General features: G+C 50.1%; 1 protein-coding gene across 1 annotated transcript in view; it reads right to left on the minus strand.

The window, feature by feature from the left end:
* The window catches only part of LOC135828179 (uncharacterized), a 34400-nt gene that overhangs the window by 3889 nt on the left and 11644 nt on the right, over window positions 1-18867 (minus strand). The window contains exons 4-16 of the mRNA XM_065340625.1: window positions 18209-18378; window positions 17545-17643; window positions 15012-15131; window positions 14457-14710; window positions 12934-13114; window positions 12174-12433; window positions 11689-11810; window positions 10931-11106; window positions 9431-10496; window positions 7665-8867; window positions 5904-6847; window positions 4583-4838; window positions 2474-3484 (exon numbers count right to left, since the gene is read on the minus strand). Of these exons, the coding sequence (XP_065196697.1) occupies window positions 2474-3484; window positions 4583-4838; window positions 5904-6847; window positions 7665-8867; window positions 9431-10496; window positions 10931-11106; window positions 11689-11810; window positions 12174-12433; window positions 12934-13114; window positions 14457-14710; window positions 15012-15131; window positions 17545-17643; window positions 18209-18378 (5862 nt within the window). The remainder of the gene's footprint in view (window positions 1-2473; window positions 3485-4582; window positions 4839-5903; window positions 6848-7664; window positions 8868-9430; window positions 10497-10930; window positions 11107-11688; window positions 11811-12173; window positions 12434-12933; window positions 13115-14456; window positions 14711-15011; window positions 15132-17544; window positions 17644-18208; window positions 18379-18867) is intronic.

Raw genomic sequence — 18867 nt, forward strand, 5'->3', positions numbered from 1 at the left:
CGATAACACTCCTGTCACGCGTACGTTTCCTCTTTTCTGTCTTTCTGCCTCTGACATGATCTCCACCTCTGTCACGTTAACACACCTCTGACACGTTAACCCGCCTCTGTCATGCATCTCTCTCTTTCCTGCTTTTCTGATTTTTATTTCGGCATTTGTGCCACGTTGTTTAACAAATTTCACACACGCAGCGCTCTCGCTTGTACATATGTATCATATTATTATATTTTTGCCTTTCCGCCTTGTACATGCTGCGCTTCCTTTCTCTTCTCTTTCTTGTTTCTTGTTTATCGTGCTTCGCTCCTCCCGACCTCACCACTGGCGGGGGAGTACTGTAGCGACCTGACTCATTGAGTATTACGTCATTCTACAAACGCATGCGCAAGAAATAAAATCATTCTCTTTGGTAGGGATTTCAGGCGGTTTTTTCTGAGCAGCGCTTTGCTCCAACTAACAAGTTTTTCTGAAGCATCTATGTGTAAGGACTGTCCACAGAAAATTTAAACGGAATCCAAGCAGTATTTCCAAAGTTATGAGCATTCAAACATAGCGCACCAACCTTGATGAACACACATACAAATTGGATCTGCAGGATGGCACAAAATGGAATTCCCATACTCCCTAGCAACACCATAGCAACAAATAAACTTCATCCGATCGTGGCCAAAGTTGGATCAAGGATGGCCCTGGCTGTGACGAAACGGAACATAAAAGTTTTTTTCAAAATTCCAAATGACCGCAACAATGGCGTCCTTAGCAACGGCCCTAGCAACAGTATATTTCACGCATAATTCAACATGGTAATAGGTGGAATATGACAGAAATGCGGCAAACACAACATTTAAGTTATATAGTATGCATGTGGGAAACTAGAGGAGTAGACAGCAAGCTCTGATGTCACACAGGGCTCATTTTCGGCTGCAACGAGTCAGAGACGCACACAAAAATGTCATTAGCCGCACAACGATCATACTAGAGGCTATTGAGTATTGTACACAGAAGCCAGCCAGCGGTGAGTATTTATAAGAGATAAGTTCAGTAAAAAACCAGCCTGGAACAACCACGCACCTGTATGACACATGGAAGATCAAGTCTGGTGCCACACACAGGGTCAAGACCTGCTATGCCGGGTGCGGGCTCCAAAGCGCCATCATTTGCTGCGCCGGCATCAACATCAACTGTTGCTTCAGCACTGTCATGAACGGCTGGTCCAGCATGGACATGAACTGTTGCAAATGTCCACACCTCAGCACGTACGACTGCTCAGGTGTGGAAATTTGATAACACTGATATAATTTAATTTTCCAAACTTATACAATCCATGCAATTTGCAATCCCTGCAGCCCACAATTGTCCTTGCAGTTCAATGTTTCTTTCTTGGACAAGAATCAGACACAAGATACGATTTTTCGTTTAGTGTGTGGTTATCTGCTTTACAATTTGATTGAGAGGCAGTTCAAAAGGATGATTTAGTAATTCACTGAGGTCGTCACTTGCCTTGTTCTTCAGCAAAAAAATTCTCCACTGTCTGATACGCCCGATTTTGTTCCTGGCAATTTTCACATCGTCTCGAAATCCTTTCCATCCACGGCTGCAGCTAGCAAAATCAAATTATGCTAACTTACTTGGTATAATTTTTGCTTCTCGCCCTCAACGAGAGTTCAACTACTGCCCGGGACAACACCATGAACACAGAGGAAGGCGGAAGCCAATCGTCTTTCTTCTCCACCTCCATACTGTGTAATGGCGTTCAACTTCAAAACAATTTCCGCTACCGATCGCGACCCTTCATGCCGTCTGAAGGAACCTACCTAGACTAAATCGATGCCGTAGAATCTGATTCTGACTGATGCTTGAGTGTGGAACCAAGGCAAACACCTCAAAAGCGACTTTGAAATCTACAAGAATCCATCGAGATGCGTAATATCGGCACGAATTCGCCGTGTGAGGCACCAAACGAAAGCCTGAAACCCACTCTTCAACGGTGCGCCAATAAAAATGGCGATAAACTCACTCTCCCTACCTAAAATCTACGCCGAAGACCCCGCGCTGACATGTGCCATGCCTGGCATTCAAAAAGCATGCATGCGTGTCAAGGTACTTTTGCCCCCGCAGATCACGTGACTGAAATCCCTATCTTTGGTCACAACTTCTTCGTTGTCCGGTTGGCCAAAGTAGCCGTCGTCTAGGGCCCGACATAAAACCCTATAAATGAAACTCAGATTTTTCAAATTTCAATTGGGGTTTTGAGCCTCTATTCGTCCAAAACGGGTTTCCTAAAGTCAGCAGGAGTATTTCCGATGAATAAAATGCAATTTTTCTTCCGATTATCATCATCTTCTTTCCTTCTTTCTTTCTTTTGCCTTCTCTTGCCATGGCTGGCTAACGCCCCCTACTTTGCATTGGCTTCTGCCATTGGACGGTGAAAAAAAAATTAAAATAAAATTAAAAAAAACACTTTGGATTGACTTACTGGATACTGGTGTGCCATGGCTATCCCCGCTGGAGATGATGTCAACCACACGGTCGTTGATACGCACATGTTGAACACAGCCGACGTATGCGTCCGTGGACGGAGAGCCAGCGGCGGCCTTTCCTAGAAGCAGAGAGGCATCGTCCAGTTCAAACGCGTTTATCTTGAACAGGCGCTCCTCGACTTGAATCTCTCCTTGCAGCGGGCGAAGGGTGACACTGGTCGAAGTCCAGCCGTCACTGGCGTCCTTCTCCACGGACTCACCACCGGTGACAACGTACTTGAGCTTAGCATCTCGAGTGGACAGAACGGTGAGCAGCGCTTGGCCACTGCTTGACAGGACAGCCACCGTACGTTCTGCTGCACCACCGTCACCGACGCTGGTGTCACTGTCGCGGTGAACTAAAAACGAAAGAGAGTCGGTGTGCGGCGAGAGAGGAATGCGGATGAAACTGTCGGCGAGCAGCCAGCCCTTGTGGTTGAAGTCCTCCTCGCCGGGACTGACCTGGCTGAGGGCAAAGTTTTCATCGTCGTCACGACCATTGAGGCGAGCCTCATTAACGAGCACATCCTTGATATGGCCGCGGAACTGTTCTTGCCCGTCCTGCTCCACTGCTGCGGGCTTGCCAAACTGGACACTCTTGACGCTGCCGGGAACAATTCGGATCGTGACGGCATCGTCCTCGCCGAGCGTAGTTGTAATCGAGTCCAGATTAACTACAACATCGACTGGGATGTATTCAAACGCCGGTCGGCGCGGGAACTCGCGCAGTCTGACGGGCTCGCCAGGCGTCGTGTCTGCAGCCAGCCATATGCCTCTGTAGTCGACATACAGCCAAGCAACCGCTCCGCCATCGCGCACCAAGGTCACGACGGAGCGTGCCCCCAGTGGGTTCCACGCTCGGAAAGAGAACTGAACGCTGGAAACGCGCCGCGACGCTGCACCGCTGTCAGCCTTCGGGTAGGTGACGACCTCTCCATCTCTGCCATGGAACGTGAACGGAGCAACACCTACAGCAGAAAAAAACAGACGGAGTACAGTACCAGAGTGAATACACGAGAACGCGGATAGTACCGTGTTTTCTGGAGTACATACCGCACTAGAGTATAAGCCGCACCTAGATTTGTTGATATGAACTACGGTAAAACCTGGTTTAAGCGACCACCCCATGGTGCAAGCAAAAGCGGTTGAGCCAGGTGGTCTTTAGAACCAGGTCCCACAGTGTCCGTGTAGAACTGTCCGTGCATGGAAAAAATGGTTGTTAAGAGCAGGTGGTCGCTAAACCCAGAGATCGCTTACACCAGGTTTTACTGTGCAGACATGGACCCCATGTACCACCAATAATTTGACCATCGTATTATACGCAACGCCAACTGTTCGGGTGAATCACTGGTGTATATAATGTACAGTTTATACTCCGGAAAATACGGCAGTGTAGCCACATCATTATAGCCAAATGTCAGTAGGACGAAAAAAATAGAAATGCATCATCCGGGGGCTTTGCCCCCGGATCCCCCCCCCCCCCCCAGTCATAGTAACCCCAACAGACGCACACACACACGCGCGCGTGCGCGCGGAACTGTTCAGAAAACCTTTCACGGCTTTGTGTGAGACTCGGGCTGAGTTTGCCGATTTTCCCCAGACAGCTGATGATTCGCTTAGCGCCTTAGGAGAGAGCTATGGAAACAGTCGTGATGCGCAGTAATAGCCAAAAATCTGGACCATGACTTCTAAACCAAGCACAAGGTCAAACTTGGACAAATTCATGGCTGTTGTCGGCAGGAGAAGGTCAATTGTCGGCAGGTCATGACAGGCCTCAAAAATCGGCAGGCTACTGACATGTCGGCAGGTGTGGCAACACAGATACGGTCACACGTCAGGATGTAGCAAGCACATGCTCAAAGAAAAAAGAGCAAGAAAAGACAGATAAAAAAAGAAAGAAAGAGAGAGAGAGAGAGAGAGAGAGAGAGAGAGAGAGAGAGAGAGAGAGAGAGAGAGAGAGAGAGAGAGAGAGAGAGAGAGAGGGAGTGAGGGAGAGAGAGATAGAGAAAGAGAGAGAGAGTAGGGGGGGGGGGACGATTTGAGGAGGACAAGACATTGACACTTACTTTGTTCGCAGTGCAGGCCGAAGAACTCTTGGCCGGAGCACGTACAGTAGCGCTGCTCGTCCTCGCCACGCGAACACTCGCCGCCGTTGCGACAGAAGCCACGCTGCTGCTCGAGCGTGCACAGCTCGCAGAAGGTAGTGATGGGCCGGGAGCGTGCGGCGCTCGGCTGGACGGAGAACTCGAAGCGCGACAGCTCGTCGTGCAGGTTCTGCGGTTCCTTGTTCACGTACAGGTTCTCAATACAGAAATTGATCGCCTGTGGATACGGCAAGCACAAGAAACACAGTGTAAGGAGCCATCCATAAATACCGATATCTATTTAGAAAAGAAAAGGACCAAGGAACTACAAGTTACGCTATACTGCCCGGTAACACCATCAGTTACTTGACAATCAGCTAAACGTCAACGTCCTCACAGCTGAGACTTTCGGCTTGTGCTTGTCTTGGTTGCGCTCACCTTCCCCTACTATGTTATCATATAACTTAGAACCTTCCAAGTTGGAAGGCTGTTGGAGTGCGCATCCAAGACGCGCTAGAGCTGATAGCCAGCTAGTTGAAGAACGTCAGTGCTGTCGCTCAGTTTTGTACAATGTTATCGCATGAGCGGATTGTCAAGTAACTGGCGTGTTAGTGGACATTATAGCGCAACTCTAACTCTAATCTATAATTACGGATGGACCCTAAGAACAACGATGCTTCCAAAAATATAAGGAATTCACAGATGCGTGAGAGTTGGTTTGACATCATTGCCGTGGGGTGTCACGACCCTCAAGGATCAAGCACAGGGCTGCCACACTTGGAGGGAGAAAAAATCTGACGGGGTCCGGGGGTGTCCCGCGGCGAAATGGTTTAGGAAAATGGCTTGCTGTAGGGGCCCCAGAACACATTTTTAACTGTCCACACACATGCAAGCACGCATGAATTTTACAGCTACATGTACATGTACAATGACTGGCCAAACGCGACCTGGAAGCGCCGAATCGCCAACTGGACTAAAAAGCGCACAAAATAAAATAATCGGTTGTCCATCTTTGGGAACAAAATCGGTCGGTTTGTCCTACAGGCGATCAAAAATCGGATGATTTCCGAAAAATCGGAGCAAGTGCTAGCCCTGCAAGCAAGGCGCAGATGTAGCGCCTAAAGCGGTTGGGAGGTGATTAGATCAGACCCACCGCCAAGTGGTCAAAGACCGAAAGTCCCATTCGCTGCATCCATGTTCGTGTCACGTGTCCATGTGACATGACTCTGCCATGTGATCATGTACAAGTAGCAGGTCACGTGATCAGTTCACGTCATCATCATCATATCCTGTTCATACTTACATTGGTGTCCGTTGGGTGTCCCAGAGTGACCGTACCACGTGAGTCGTCGCTAGTGGCGACAGTCAGATGGCTGACATTCAGGTGGTACTGGACCGCATCCTGGCCGTCCCCTGTTGACACGGTTACGCGGATTATACGCGTTTGCTGGTTGGCATGGAGACGGATTCTCCGGTTCACGTCGTCCTGGATACTGGCGACTGGCTGCGGGAAGTCGACAACAGACTCGCCGTTACCGTCTTGATCGCTAGCCACGCCAATCTTCAATGTGTCGTCCACGGCGAGAAGAGAGATGAATCCGAGGGGAGTGCCGATACCTGCGATGCGCGTCACCATGCCTGGAGTCTCGCTCGACGGCAGCAGCACGGACAGCTCCATGGTGTGTAGCTCCTGATCAATGCTCAGCGCTAGGAAGGATTCCGGCGTCAGCGATACCGTGTACGGGTCAAAAGAACGTTCCGACAACAGTGACCTGTCGAGCTGAGTCTGATTCGAATCGAGCACATGGACATCGTTGACTGTGATCTCGCGCATGTGGCCCACAAACGACTCGGAAACGACCGCGCTTGCCAACGCCTTCTGGTAGCTTGCGGACGGAGTGAAGGCCACGGCACGATCGTTCCTGGCCGCCGAAACCTTGCTTTCCGCCAGTAGCAGTGTGTTGGTTGTCAGGTCAACGCTGACCAGAGAGTAACGGAACTTTCCTGCGTTCTCGATTGCCAACTCCGCCAGTGTGCTCTCGCCTTCCACCAAGCGCACCATGTCTCTATCGGCCTGGAGCGACAGCACGCTGGCTTGGCCGACGACCGATAGCCTGGCGAGCACGGCAAAGTCGCCCACCGCGGCCTGCCACTGTCGGAAGTGCAGGTAGAAGCGGCGCAGCATGACGGCCGGTGACGGACTGTACGTGATGCTGCTGTTGCCAAACATGGTCACGGATGTAGCACCTGAAAAGCACAGGCAATGGCACAGAACGGGCAGTTGCAGTACATCGCGCAACTACTGCACTGTAGAAGATTGGGGGGAGGGGGGGGGGGGGGGGGTAAACTTACAACCACTCCACTAGTATTGAGTTGCTTTTCCCTCTGATCTGGAGATAGTTGTATTGACATCAATGAAAGAAAAGGAAAGGGGGGGGGGGGGGGGAAGAAAAGGAAAGGGGGGGGGGGGGGAAGAAAAGGAAGGGGGGGGGGTTGTCAACTGACAAACGCTCTATCCAGTTGATATTCACTCTGATCTGAACTTAGTTTTTAGTGATATCAACGAAACTAGCTTTCGATTCAGCGCAGAGCGAACAGAAAATATCAATAACCTAACTTTCAATTTCTTGAATTGCAGTACACGTCGTCAACATAATGGTGGATTGCAGATGCACGCGTACATTCATATTCCAAAGTGGAGCATGGGTTTTGTTGTCATGAAATACATACAGCAACCCTGTACTTCACGCCTCATTCGACCATCATAGTATACGCCGCACCGACTTTGTTCGCGTGACCTACGAGCGTTCAATCGAAGTGCGGCTTGAAAGGCGTAAGGTACGGTGATTAACTTTTAAACGTCAGCAAAGACGACCGATATGAAATGTCCTACTCTACCACACATTGAAATCCGTTGAGAAGTTCAGCGGCCACCGGGGAGCTGGCCGCGCAGCCATGGCCATGAACCACAGTGCATGAACGCGCTAAAAGCAGTAAGGAAACCGGCCCTGGTCATCCCACCGGATTTCAACGTCCACGACAGTATGTAGCATTGTGCACTTACGTTTTGCGCAGTGCACACCGCGGTACGCTGTCGTGTCACACTCGCAGCCGACCTGGTCCCGAGGCAGGTCAACGCACACACCACCGTGCTGGCAGGGGCTGGAGAACTGGCACTCGGGGCAGCCCGCAACGACACTCGTTTGCTCCTCGGGCTCAACGTCCTCGGCTAGTCCAGAGACGGGCAGGCGGTGCAGGTCGACATACTCACTGTTGACGAACATCGACTCGACGCAGCCTAGATAGCCGGGAAGGCCCACGCTCGGACCGCCTACTGTGACAGAACTTTCCGCGTCCTGCTTGGCGGGGTTAAGCGACCCACCCCAGGAAAGGGTTTCTGTGCTCTCGCTCGTAATGGTGGCCTTGTCGGACTGGATGGCGAGCGCGATGTTCTGCCACTTGCTCGGCATCGAGACGTCGAGAGGCACAGACACAGACGGTTGGTCACCGCCAACAGTGTTGCCATCAGTGCTCGTTGCCGTCAACGTAACGGAATCCTCTCCGGCGTTTTTCATGACGGAGAAGACCAGGTCACCTGTCCTGACTGTCAGCAGTGCCCAGGCATTGGCGTCGTTCTCATGCGGACGCGGACGTATGGCTATCTGTACTGACTCCACAGGCTTGTCCAGGGTGGCGGACTTGCTGACTGTCGCATCGGTGAACGAGATCGTGTACGTATCGAACGGCAACTCGCCGAGCGAAACACCACTGCTCACGGTGCTGGCATCCGTAATGATCTGCGCAGCGTTAATGATTATCTGCTTGAAGTGACCAACCGGTGAGTCCAGTTCGTCCGATGCCGGCATGCCAAAATGGACTTTAACCGCGGAGAATGCATCGATGTCACTATCGAATGCGTCGTTCCCGCCGACTTTCAATCGCAGTGAGTTTTTCCGAAGCGTAAAGCGCACGGGTAGGTACTGGAAGTTGCGTATCTCGTTCAGATTGGCGAGCGAGTATTCGACCGAGCCGAGGCTCACGCGTGTTCCAGCGGCGACACGGTGCACCGCTAACTTGGCGTTGTCTTCCTGAACAACGTCGTACGAGCTCGCAGCGCCAATCACCGACACGAGCAGCGTCTTAGGCTGAGGCTGCGGCGACTGCCATAATCGGAAGTAGAAGCTGACGTCGGCGACTGCTTCGTCGCCGCTTTGCGATACGTTGTAGATGAGCGAGCCGCTTGCATTGAATGTAACTGCGGCAGGTTCTGCACACAGAAGGGATCAAACAGACACATAGAACACAGGAAAAAGGGGTTTAGTGTCCGCCGTTTCGTGTTTGCCACCGCTCACGGAAGAACGCTTGTCGTCGAAAGCTGCTGCTCCTAGTTGGCAGATCATGCACACCGGAGTACAATGACTGCCCAAGTTATGCAACACACTGACCCTCTCTATCTGCACGTCATCTTACGACTCTACATCATTCATGCCAGAACACGTCCCAGCGTATTGTCGGGTGCTGAAGAACGGAGTGCCGAACAACAAGCAAGCACAGCATACCAATGTACATACGGTGACTCAACTGTGCATAAACTGCAGTACATGAAAATATGAATGTCCTAGGCTAGGAGGCTGACCCCCAGTTCTTCGTCGCCCGGCAGTATTGTACTGTCGTGGACATGGAAATCCGGTTAGCGGTGAAGCGGCCGCATGGCGCTGGCCATACAGCCGTGAGTACACATACGATCAACATGTGCACTGTGCATGCACCATTCTGTGTGCACCGAGGGCGCCGACCGATTTCCATGTCCAAGACAGTACATCTACTCACCGTTCAAGCAATGCTTCCCACTCTTGCCTGTCAACGAGCAGTCACACTTGAAGGTCAGATCGTCTTCGTTGATACAGCGGCCGCCAGTGTGGCATGTCTCGTTGAACACATTGCACGCCAGGCACTGCGGCAGCACCGTGGAAACGCTGTCGTTGACGTCGACGGCGTTGCTAGGCAACAGTTCGGCGCTGTCGTCGTTGATGGCAAACGTCTTCACGCAACCACGGTAACCAGCAAGAGGGGACGACGTGGCGTTGCCCAGTGCAGTCAAGCGCGTCGGCGATGCACCGCCAACCGTCAGCCGGAGCAGCTCGGTAGCGTCAAAGCTGCTCGGAAAGTCAACGGACCGCGAGGCACTGTTGACGGTCATCTCCACGGTTTTACCGGCGTTGTCAATGGTCACCGATATCGGCGTCCACAACTGCGTGGACAGAACGGGAAGTGTTGCTGTGTTGGTCTGCGATTCGAAATCGGGATCATTGGTCACCTGCAGCTGCAGTACACCACCAAAGACGAGCAGCTGGATACTGCCGTACTCGTGTCCGTTCACGTCCAACAGCACGCTGTCTTCGTCCATATTGCTTGGTATGATGGAGAAGGCGAGCGAGTGCACGGCCTCGTTCGTATTGATCTGGTGATGCGACCCGCCGACGAGGTAGTGTATGACGTAATCCGTGAACGTCTCCTCGCCGACCGTCGCGTTCGAAGTGACTTGTCGGTCGCCATTGGAGATGGCGTCGACCACACTGTAATGATTATACAGAACGTCGCGGAGATGACCGGAAAGTGAAGCTCCGTCAGCGGCTGCTCCGCCTCGCAGCGGCAAACCAAACTCAATCGATCCCAACTGCAGCGGGCTACCAGGCAGATCTACGCCAACTGGGGACCCGGAGTCAACGGTGACGTTGAACTGGTTCGCTGCTGCGTCACCCGGTTTCGGAAATGACACCGAGATCTTCTTGTACTCGAATGTCGAAACGTCAGAGATCGGTATGGTTGCTGCTTCGATCAGATCCGCCGCTCCCGCCCCAGCGGCCGCTACCAGAACACGTATGCCACTCGCCACCTGATCAGAGCAGAACACACATGCACATGCACACATGGGGTAAACAAATGGGGCAGAGCGGAGCCCCATCTGTCCTATGATTAATAACTCGATCTGTTAGACACCTGCAAAGCAACAATAGCGCAAGACTACGATACGAACAAAAAAGGAGTTGCTTTGATATCCTGGTAAATATCCATGCTGCTCTTATTGATGTGCAAGTTTGGGTTTCTGTATTGACCCTAATGATGGGCCAGGACAAAATATTTGGTGAATTTTTGTTATTCGATCAGCAGTAAAAAACGTTATTGGAGTTGAGGAGTGAAGTTTTGTGGAGGTGTTAGCGGCGGTGTTGGAGTTTGCGGACAAAGCGGATATTTTCGAGTCTATAAATCACAAAATTCGAGTGCTCCGTTGCACCAGACGACAACAGGGTGGAACTGGTTGTCACTTACCTGCTGAATTAGTACAGTGGGGGAACTGTCTGTGCTGCGTAGCGTGGCCAGATTGACCATGGTGCTGTCTTGCTCCCAGCTACGGTACAAGAAGACAAGCGACCGTGGAGTGGCCTCCTCGATAGCAAGGTCCAGTGTCAGTGTGGTGTTCTGTTTCACCGTCGCAGTCGTTGCCTCTGAGAGAGAGAGAGAGAGAGAGAGTGTGTGTGAGAGAGAGAGAGTGTGAGAGAGAGAGAGAGAGAGTGTGTGTGTGTGTGTATGTGCGTGCGTGTGAGTGTGAGAGAGAGACAGACAGAGAGAGAGACAGATAGAGAGAGAGAGAGAGACAGACAAACAGACAGGCAGACAGACAGGCAGACAGACAGACAGACAGACAGACAGACAGACAGACAGACAGACAGACAGACAGACAGACAGACAGACAGACAGACAGACAGACAGGCAGACAGAGACAGAGATGCAGGAAGACTGTATGGAATACTGCACAATAAGGAGTTTACATAGGCTTTCAATGAATGTAGCGATGAAGAAAATGGCAGTCACATACCCATACACGCACATGCACGGACGCAAACACAAACACACAACGCACGCTCTCACACACGCACACATTCATGCACAATCATATACGCACGCACGAACACACACACACGCACGCACGCACGAACACACACACACACACACAATGAAGTGTACCAACACCCAAACCTGTACACCGATATCAAATACACGGCATTGCAAGTCAGCTACCAGCTCACCTTGCAAACAGCGTGGTCCCACGAACCCAGTCCCTGAACATTGACATGTATAGGACTCGTCCAGATTATCGACACACACACCCTCATTGTAACATGGCGAGATCGGCAAACACGCTGGACATCTGTAAAGTCATCATAGAAAAGGATGGACAGTACACAAGGAACACGGATTACGTGACCATGCCTTGGCTAGCTCATCCATAGCTGTGCTTCGGGTGGGCTTCGGCAATGCTTGCCGCGTTGCACAGGGCAGACTGGGAACATCTGACACGCTGTATCAAAGACCTCACAACAAGCGGATTAGAGAGTTTGAAATACGCACAGGGGATGGTATTATTATCATCACGCTTGGGCTGTTCTAAATTTGGTCCTCGGGAGCCTGCTGTGAATTACGGTACAAGAACTGCACTCAACCTCTTTTTCGCTACTCAAACCCTTCACGCTAGAGCCGTGCGAGCAATTTTTCTTGCAGAGCTAACACAGACCTTTCCAAGATGTCGGAGTCGCTGAACCTGTTCAGGGCAGTAGCCTTGTGAAGATCGGCGTAGACGTCGTTGATCCAGACCGCCTCTATACATCCCTGGTAGCCCTGCTTCACGGGCAGAACGTCGTAGCGGGCTGTGGTCAGCGCGCCGCCGAACGCCAACTTGTTCGGCTTCAGCACGTCGCTGTTGAGAAACTCCAGCGTCGTCTGGTGGCCGTCCACGGAGATGGTGGCGACCAGTGTGGTGTGATTGAGGACCACCTGTCACCAAGTCACAGAGACAGTAGCACAGGAGATAGTGTATTGGTAGACATTCTCACTTGCGTTAAAAACCGCCCCGGAAAATTACCGCAAAAATGGGGCATTATCAATAATACCCAATTTTGGGGGCTGGCTCATGTGCCTGCAACAGAACCGGCTCGATACATACTACTTGCATCACACCACAGGCATTGAATATTTGGGTGCGGTGGGAAGGGGGCGGGCTGGCACGAAGAGAAAAAGGTTTCGTTTATGGGTGGGTCAAGGGGAGTTTCTTTTTCGAAAAAAATTGATGTGTGAGACATCAAGGCATTCTTGCTGTCAAGTCAATCTATTTTTCGTTCAGGGGGGGGGGGGGGGGGGAGGGTCCTAATTAAACTGTTTTGTTTTGTGAAAATTATCGATACTGCCGGATAGTTCCACAACGTAGCGTTCATTGCCCATAGCCTCTGACACGACGGTTCAAACTCAGCTTAGTGCAGCAGTTTCTAGGTTCTTACGTCAATGGAGTGCCACTCGCGGTCGTTCAGCTTGCTAGCCTCACGGATGTACGTGCGCACTTGGCTCTCCGGGTTCTCGGCAACGGAGCGAATCAGCAGGACGATGCGACGTCGCTTCAGCAGGAGTGTGACGAAATCAGCGTCGAACAAGACCGCGTCATCGGCCACCGGGGTGCGGAATCTGAAGTGGACAACAGAGACGAAGAAGTAACGGTGGGTTGTGAGCATCATTGGCTCACACTCAATCACTGCTTTTCACAACTTCTTTTCTGGAAAAAGCATTTCAGCGTTTCGGTCATAAAATAACCATCAGGCCAAACTAAAGAAGGTGTGTGGTTCGACTCACCCGACCGACCGTACAATTTCAGCCCGACCGTAACTTTTTTTCGGCGGGCTATCGTGTGACTGACGTACGTGGACTGAACACGTCCACGTCTACGTGCTGTGCGGCGTGAGTCTGCGGACGCAGGCGGCTCCTTTTGGACTTGACTTGTAGTTGTACTGCAGTGCAGTGCAGTGAGTGGTACGACTGCTGCCTTGTGCTGGTAGTAGAGTCTACTCGATACGCGTATACAGTGTATTTACATGTACTAAAAATATATATTAAAAAAAAAAAATCCGCCCGCCCGCCCGTAAAAAAAATGTCCATGTTAGTCGAACCACACACCTTCTTTAGTTTGGCCTCATACAGGATTTTAAAGGTAAAAGAAGATTTTTAAAAATGTGTGTCATCCATTTGCCAGTTGTGCGCAAATCAATCGCAATCACAAAGAAGGAAAACCATCCCTGCTTCGTGCATGCAATGGAAGCACAGGCATTCCGTGCCCCGGGACTCAGGAACACAAAGGACAAGCGTTCGTTCACTTTATTATTGGCATCACTCACACACCGCATTGGGACTCGAACTAGGACATGGCTGGCAGGGAGCAGTGACTACAATGAAAGGGGACGAACAAGAAGACTGAAAAGACGAGACTGCCAAATGAAACATGCTTGCATTACGCATGTGCTCAAGACCAGAGATACAGTCAACTTTGCGTATAACGACACTCGGCGAGGCACCAGAAAAGTGTTCTTATTCGCGAAGTGTCCTTACACCCGAAGTCTTATTTTATGTGTACAGGTAGATGGGACTTTGCTCTGCGCATGGAAATTCTGTCGTTACTCGCGAATTGGCGTTATATCCGCAGTCGTTATTAGCAAAGTTGACTGTAGTTTGGGGAGTGTCCTTATACAGGACAACATTACCTTCAACCAGGTGCAGTTTTCTGCAGTTTTGTTTGCTTTTTTGGTCATGATTTCCACGGGGTGCACATTCCTGCTTGAGCAGGAGATTTCAATACTTTTCTTTCACTGCGACAGCAAAGTATTTCCCCGCTTATAAGTCGCACTTGATTATAAATCGTAACCCATTTTCAGTTCGGAGGCAATTTGTTCCAATATATTTCCATTAGTAGGAAGTAATACTCGAGTGTACGTCACACCCGTTTCCTTGCCCTCGAAGCTTAGTGCGCTGCTCTTACCTGAAGACGATGCGCTCCAGTGGCGTTAGCAACGGCAGCTCCTTGGCAACCGCCGGTGTGGCAAAAAACGTCGTGTAGTTGAGGAATGGTAGCTCGCCTACTTCGGCCGATGAAACCGTCGGAGGGATGAGCGCCGCGGCCTCCGCCGTCGTGTCCACACTGTTGATGACAAACTCACGCAGGTGTCCACGGAACGCAGTGGCCGCCGGGAGACCGCTGACTGTGCTGTTGACGCCAAACTCCACGCGCGTTATCTACAATGGGGTCGCACAAATGCAAACAGGAATCATCATTTTACAACAAAAAATGTATTATCGACGCATTCATCCACGCAAGAAGCACCAGCAGCCAATTACGCAAAGATCATGGGAGCACTGGACAGATAGACCCGGAGCTCGCGAACTTCAGAACTTTGCGCTGCGAGTGGGCATCAGGTGGCATTCTGCTGGATTTCAGTGCATAACGCTAATACAAACACTTCAGTTGGAAAGGTCAAATAAACCTTGCAAGCAAACACACATGCTACAGAAAAAGGGCACAGAAGAAGCAACTCACACTATAGACAGTAAATAATAGATACAATCGCTCGCTATTGGGTCTGCCACCTGCTGCTGTCACTGAGGCTACCAGGTCAGTGCCTACTCCGCCGGATGATGCCCTCATTTGAATCTTCACCTAAGGTAGGACAGAAAGATAGAGTGAGCGAGTGTGTGTGTGTATGTGTGTGTGTGTGTGTGTGTGTGTGTGTGTGTGTGTGTGTGTGTGTGTGTGAGAGAGAGAGAGAGAGAGAGAGAGAGAGAGAGAGAGAGAGAGAGAGAGAGAGAGACAGACAGACAGACAGAGAGAGAGAGAGAGAGAGAGAGAGAGAGAGAGAGAGAGAGAGAGAAGAGAGAGAGAGAGAGAGAGAGAGAGAGAGAGAGAGAGAGAGAGAGAGAGAGAGAGAGAGAGAGAGAGAGAGAGAGAGAGAGAGAGAGAGAGAGAGAGAGAGAGAGAGAGAGAGAGAGAGAGAGAGAGAGAGAGAGAGAAGAGAGAGAGAGAGAGAGAGAGACAGAGAGAGAGAGAGAGAGAGAGAGAGAGAGAGAGAGAGAGAGAGAGAGGGAGAGAGAGAGAGAGAGAGAGAGAGAGAGAGAGAGAGACAGAGAGAGGGAGACAGAGTGAGATAGAGAAAAAGATGGTAACAAGGGGAGCTTACAGTGTTAGACACAAGCACCAAGTAGCCGAGAGACCGTTGTGGATGGCGGATGGAATCATGTGCTGGATACAGTGGTTTCAGTTGAGACTTAAAAATATGTTGCCTGTCTACAAGACATCTACTTGCATAGCTCTCCCTCATAGCCATAGGCTGCTGAGATGCAAGTCTACCACACTGTCAAGTGCGCTTTCATTTTCTTCTATCTATTTTCTCGTTCTGCATTCTAACTGTCCTCCCTCCTTGTTAGTAAAATCCGTTCTCCAATGGCTGCTTCTCGCCCTTCATCTCAACTCAACAACAGGCACTTTTTCGACGAGCCAGGAGTAGATGGAGCGCAGACCACGAAAGCATCATACTCTATAAGGAGAAATATTCGTCTGGAATTTGATTTTGTCTTTTTCGTCAAAGGAACTTTTGGACTAAATTATCAAGTGCCGGACTATTAAATGTCGATTTGTCCAGCTTTTCTATACACTATTATGATCCATGGACGAAATTTTCAACCGAACGAACTCCCTTTCTTAGGAGTTGGACGAAATTATTGACCGACGAAATTTTTTGCCTCTACAGCAGCACTGTAAGTGTACAAATTTTCGACCCATTCGAATTTCGGCCTCCCAGGGCTAAAACCCATTTCGGCCACATTACATTTCCATACTGTACTGCTGCTGACTGCATATACACTGAACCTTGCAAAACAAAATTAGGCCGCAACAAATTTCGGCCAAACATGCATGACCAGGCCGAAAATAGCCAAAAATAAATATGCGCCGAATATTGGTTGACTTACGGGACATGGACAAGCAAGTCCGTAACAACACATGCATAGATACGGTAATGTATGCACAACAATGTTGTCTTAAGTTAACGAAATATAATAAGGCCCAAACAAATAATGACCTTGTTTCCGGTCGGCCGACCGGGCCACTTTTTCCCAAATTCTGAAGCTTTTTTTGGTCCCAAATGTATACAAACGGTGGCAATGCCATGTGTGCAAGTGCACTCAACGAGTCATAACTCAGTCAAATCTCCACCGAATTCCACAATCGAAACACCTACAAGGTAGCAGAGATTCTCAGCTGTCGGCTCGAAAACTTCCGGGGTCGATACGAGCTAGAATAACGGAGCTGGAAGGACTTGAACTGTTTGCTTGATTTCTCAGGATGTACGAAAACAGGAATACACCACATGCTGTACAAGAACAGTGAGTCAGTCAACTCTGACATTGATCCTTGCCATGATAATGTACATGTGTAGGTGCTCTTGTCCATCAATACCACAATGATTGAGGAACCAAAAAAAGTATCCGAAAAAAGTTTCATTCCGGCCGACCGAGTCTCCTTTTCGAGGGGTTGCCGACCGGAAACAAGCCTATTTTTTGTTTTGGCCTAAGATAGATCTGTCAGCGTCAGCCGCAATTTCTCTACCTCTCATGGATGCGCTCTCTGCCGAAAAGTTGCTTCTCTTGGTAGCCATTACACTCATCAAGAATTCAAAGCAGCAAAGAGATTGATGTGAACTTCCACCGCACATAGCCACACCAAGACGTTGGGCACACAGAAGAAAGAAAGATAAATCTCTCGAAATCTCTCCAAACACTTCAAATCCTTTCCACATTTTCGCCCAAGAGGGTATCTTCATATCCCTTAAGATACCCTCTTGGGAAAAAAAATTGGACAGGATTTGAAGGGTTTAGAGAGATTGGAAGAGGTTTTTCTCTCTTCCTATTGTGTAGCCAAGGACTTGGTGCAGCTGTGTGCGGTGGAAGTTCATAAAACACCAATATAGAGCTTCAGCCCCAGTGCGAATTGTGGCTTAGACTCATTTCAGTGAAGCCCATCTGCGCTTGGACATGCCAATGACAGGAAAGTCAGATCCAAATAATAGGAATTATACCTTGTGGTATTCGAATGATGTGCTCAAACCGGGTTGCTCAACCTCCAGTACATTCCAACCATCCGCTGTTCGGATGTGAAATGTAATACTATCACCGTCCTGCAGGGGGTAGAAAAGGAGAAGAGAGGCAAAGAGAGCAGAGCTGAGCATAGTGTGTGTGTGTGTGTGTGTGTGTGTGTGTGTGTGTGTGTGTGTGTGTGTGTGTGCGTGCATGCGTGCATGTATGTATGTGTATGTCTGTATGCGTGTGTGTGTGTGTGTGTGTGTGTGTGTGTGTGTGTGTGTGTGTGTGTGTGTGTGTGTGTGTGCGTGTGTGTGCGTGTGTGTGTGTGTGTGTGTGTGTGTGTGTGAGTGTGTGAAATGGCTAGGAAATCTCGCTAGGCCGTTGATGCGGCACAGCGCCTCAACCCAACTCTCCATGTCTGTTGGCCCCTCACACGAGGGGACATGTAACCGGAAACGGCAATGTTCAGGACAGGACAGGTGTGTGTGTGCGTGTGCATGTGCATGTGCATGTGCATGTGCGTGTGTGTGTGTGTTGTATTTATGTACAGACAAGAGAGAGAGAGGGGGGGGGGGGGGAAAGCTGTGTTGCAACTCCAAGTTTCCCGCAGTTATGATCACCAGGCAACATAACAGTTGGTGTCTTTATGTATGGTCTTACCTGATAAATTCTGAATGCCACTACATCTCCATCTTCATACGCAGTTGCCAGAGCAACAACTTCATCAGATTGCCTCCACGATCGGTAGAGGAAGAAAAATTCTGAAACCTCAAGGTTTGGCACTGTTCGAGTGACGGATTCACCTCCGAAGAACGTCAGGGTTGGACCAGCTACACTCAGCCATGCATGTACCCATACGCACACGCACGCGTGCACACACACGCACACACACACACGCACGCACGCACGCACGCACACACACACACACACACACACACACATAAACAAACATAAACACACAAAAACAAACACACACTCACACACACACACACGCAAAAACGCGCATATCCATGATACCAACAAAAGCAATCAGATGCATGTATGGGCACGCGCACGCACACACACACACACGCAAGTACTACTCACGCACATACACACACACACACATACACACACACACACACACACACACACACACACACATGCCCCAGACGTGCAAACACTGTGCGGAACTGAAGTTCATGCATCTACTGAAGTTCATGCATCTACTGAAGTTCATGCATCCAAGATTCAGATATCGCGTTAGTACCGTATCAAATCGAAGCAATGACGAATGTGCTGGTATGAGAGACTGTGGGGTTAAGTGCACGAATGAGCAC

The sequence above is a fragment of the Sycon ciliatum genome, chromosome 12 (genome assembly GCF_964019385.1).
Source record: "Sycon ciliatum chromosome 12, ocSycCili1.1, whole genome shotgun sequence".
In the NCBI taxonomy this organism is placed as follows: Eukaryota; Metazoa; Porifera; class Calcarea; order Leucosolenida; family Sycettidae; genus Sycon; species Sycon ciliatum.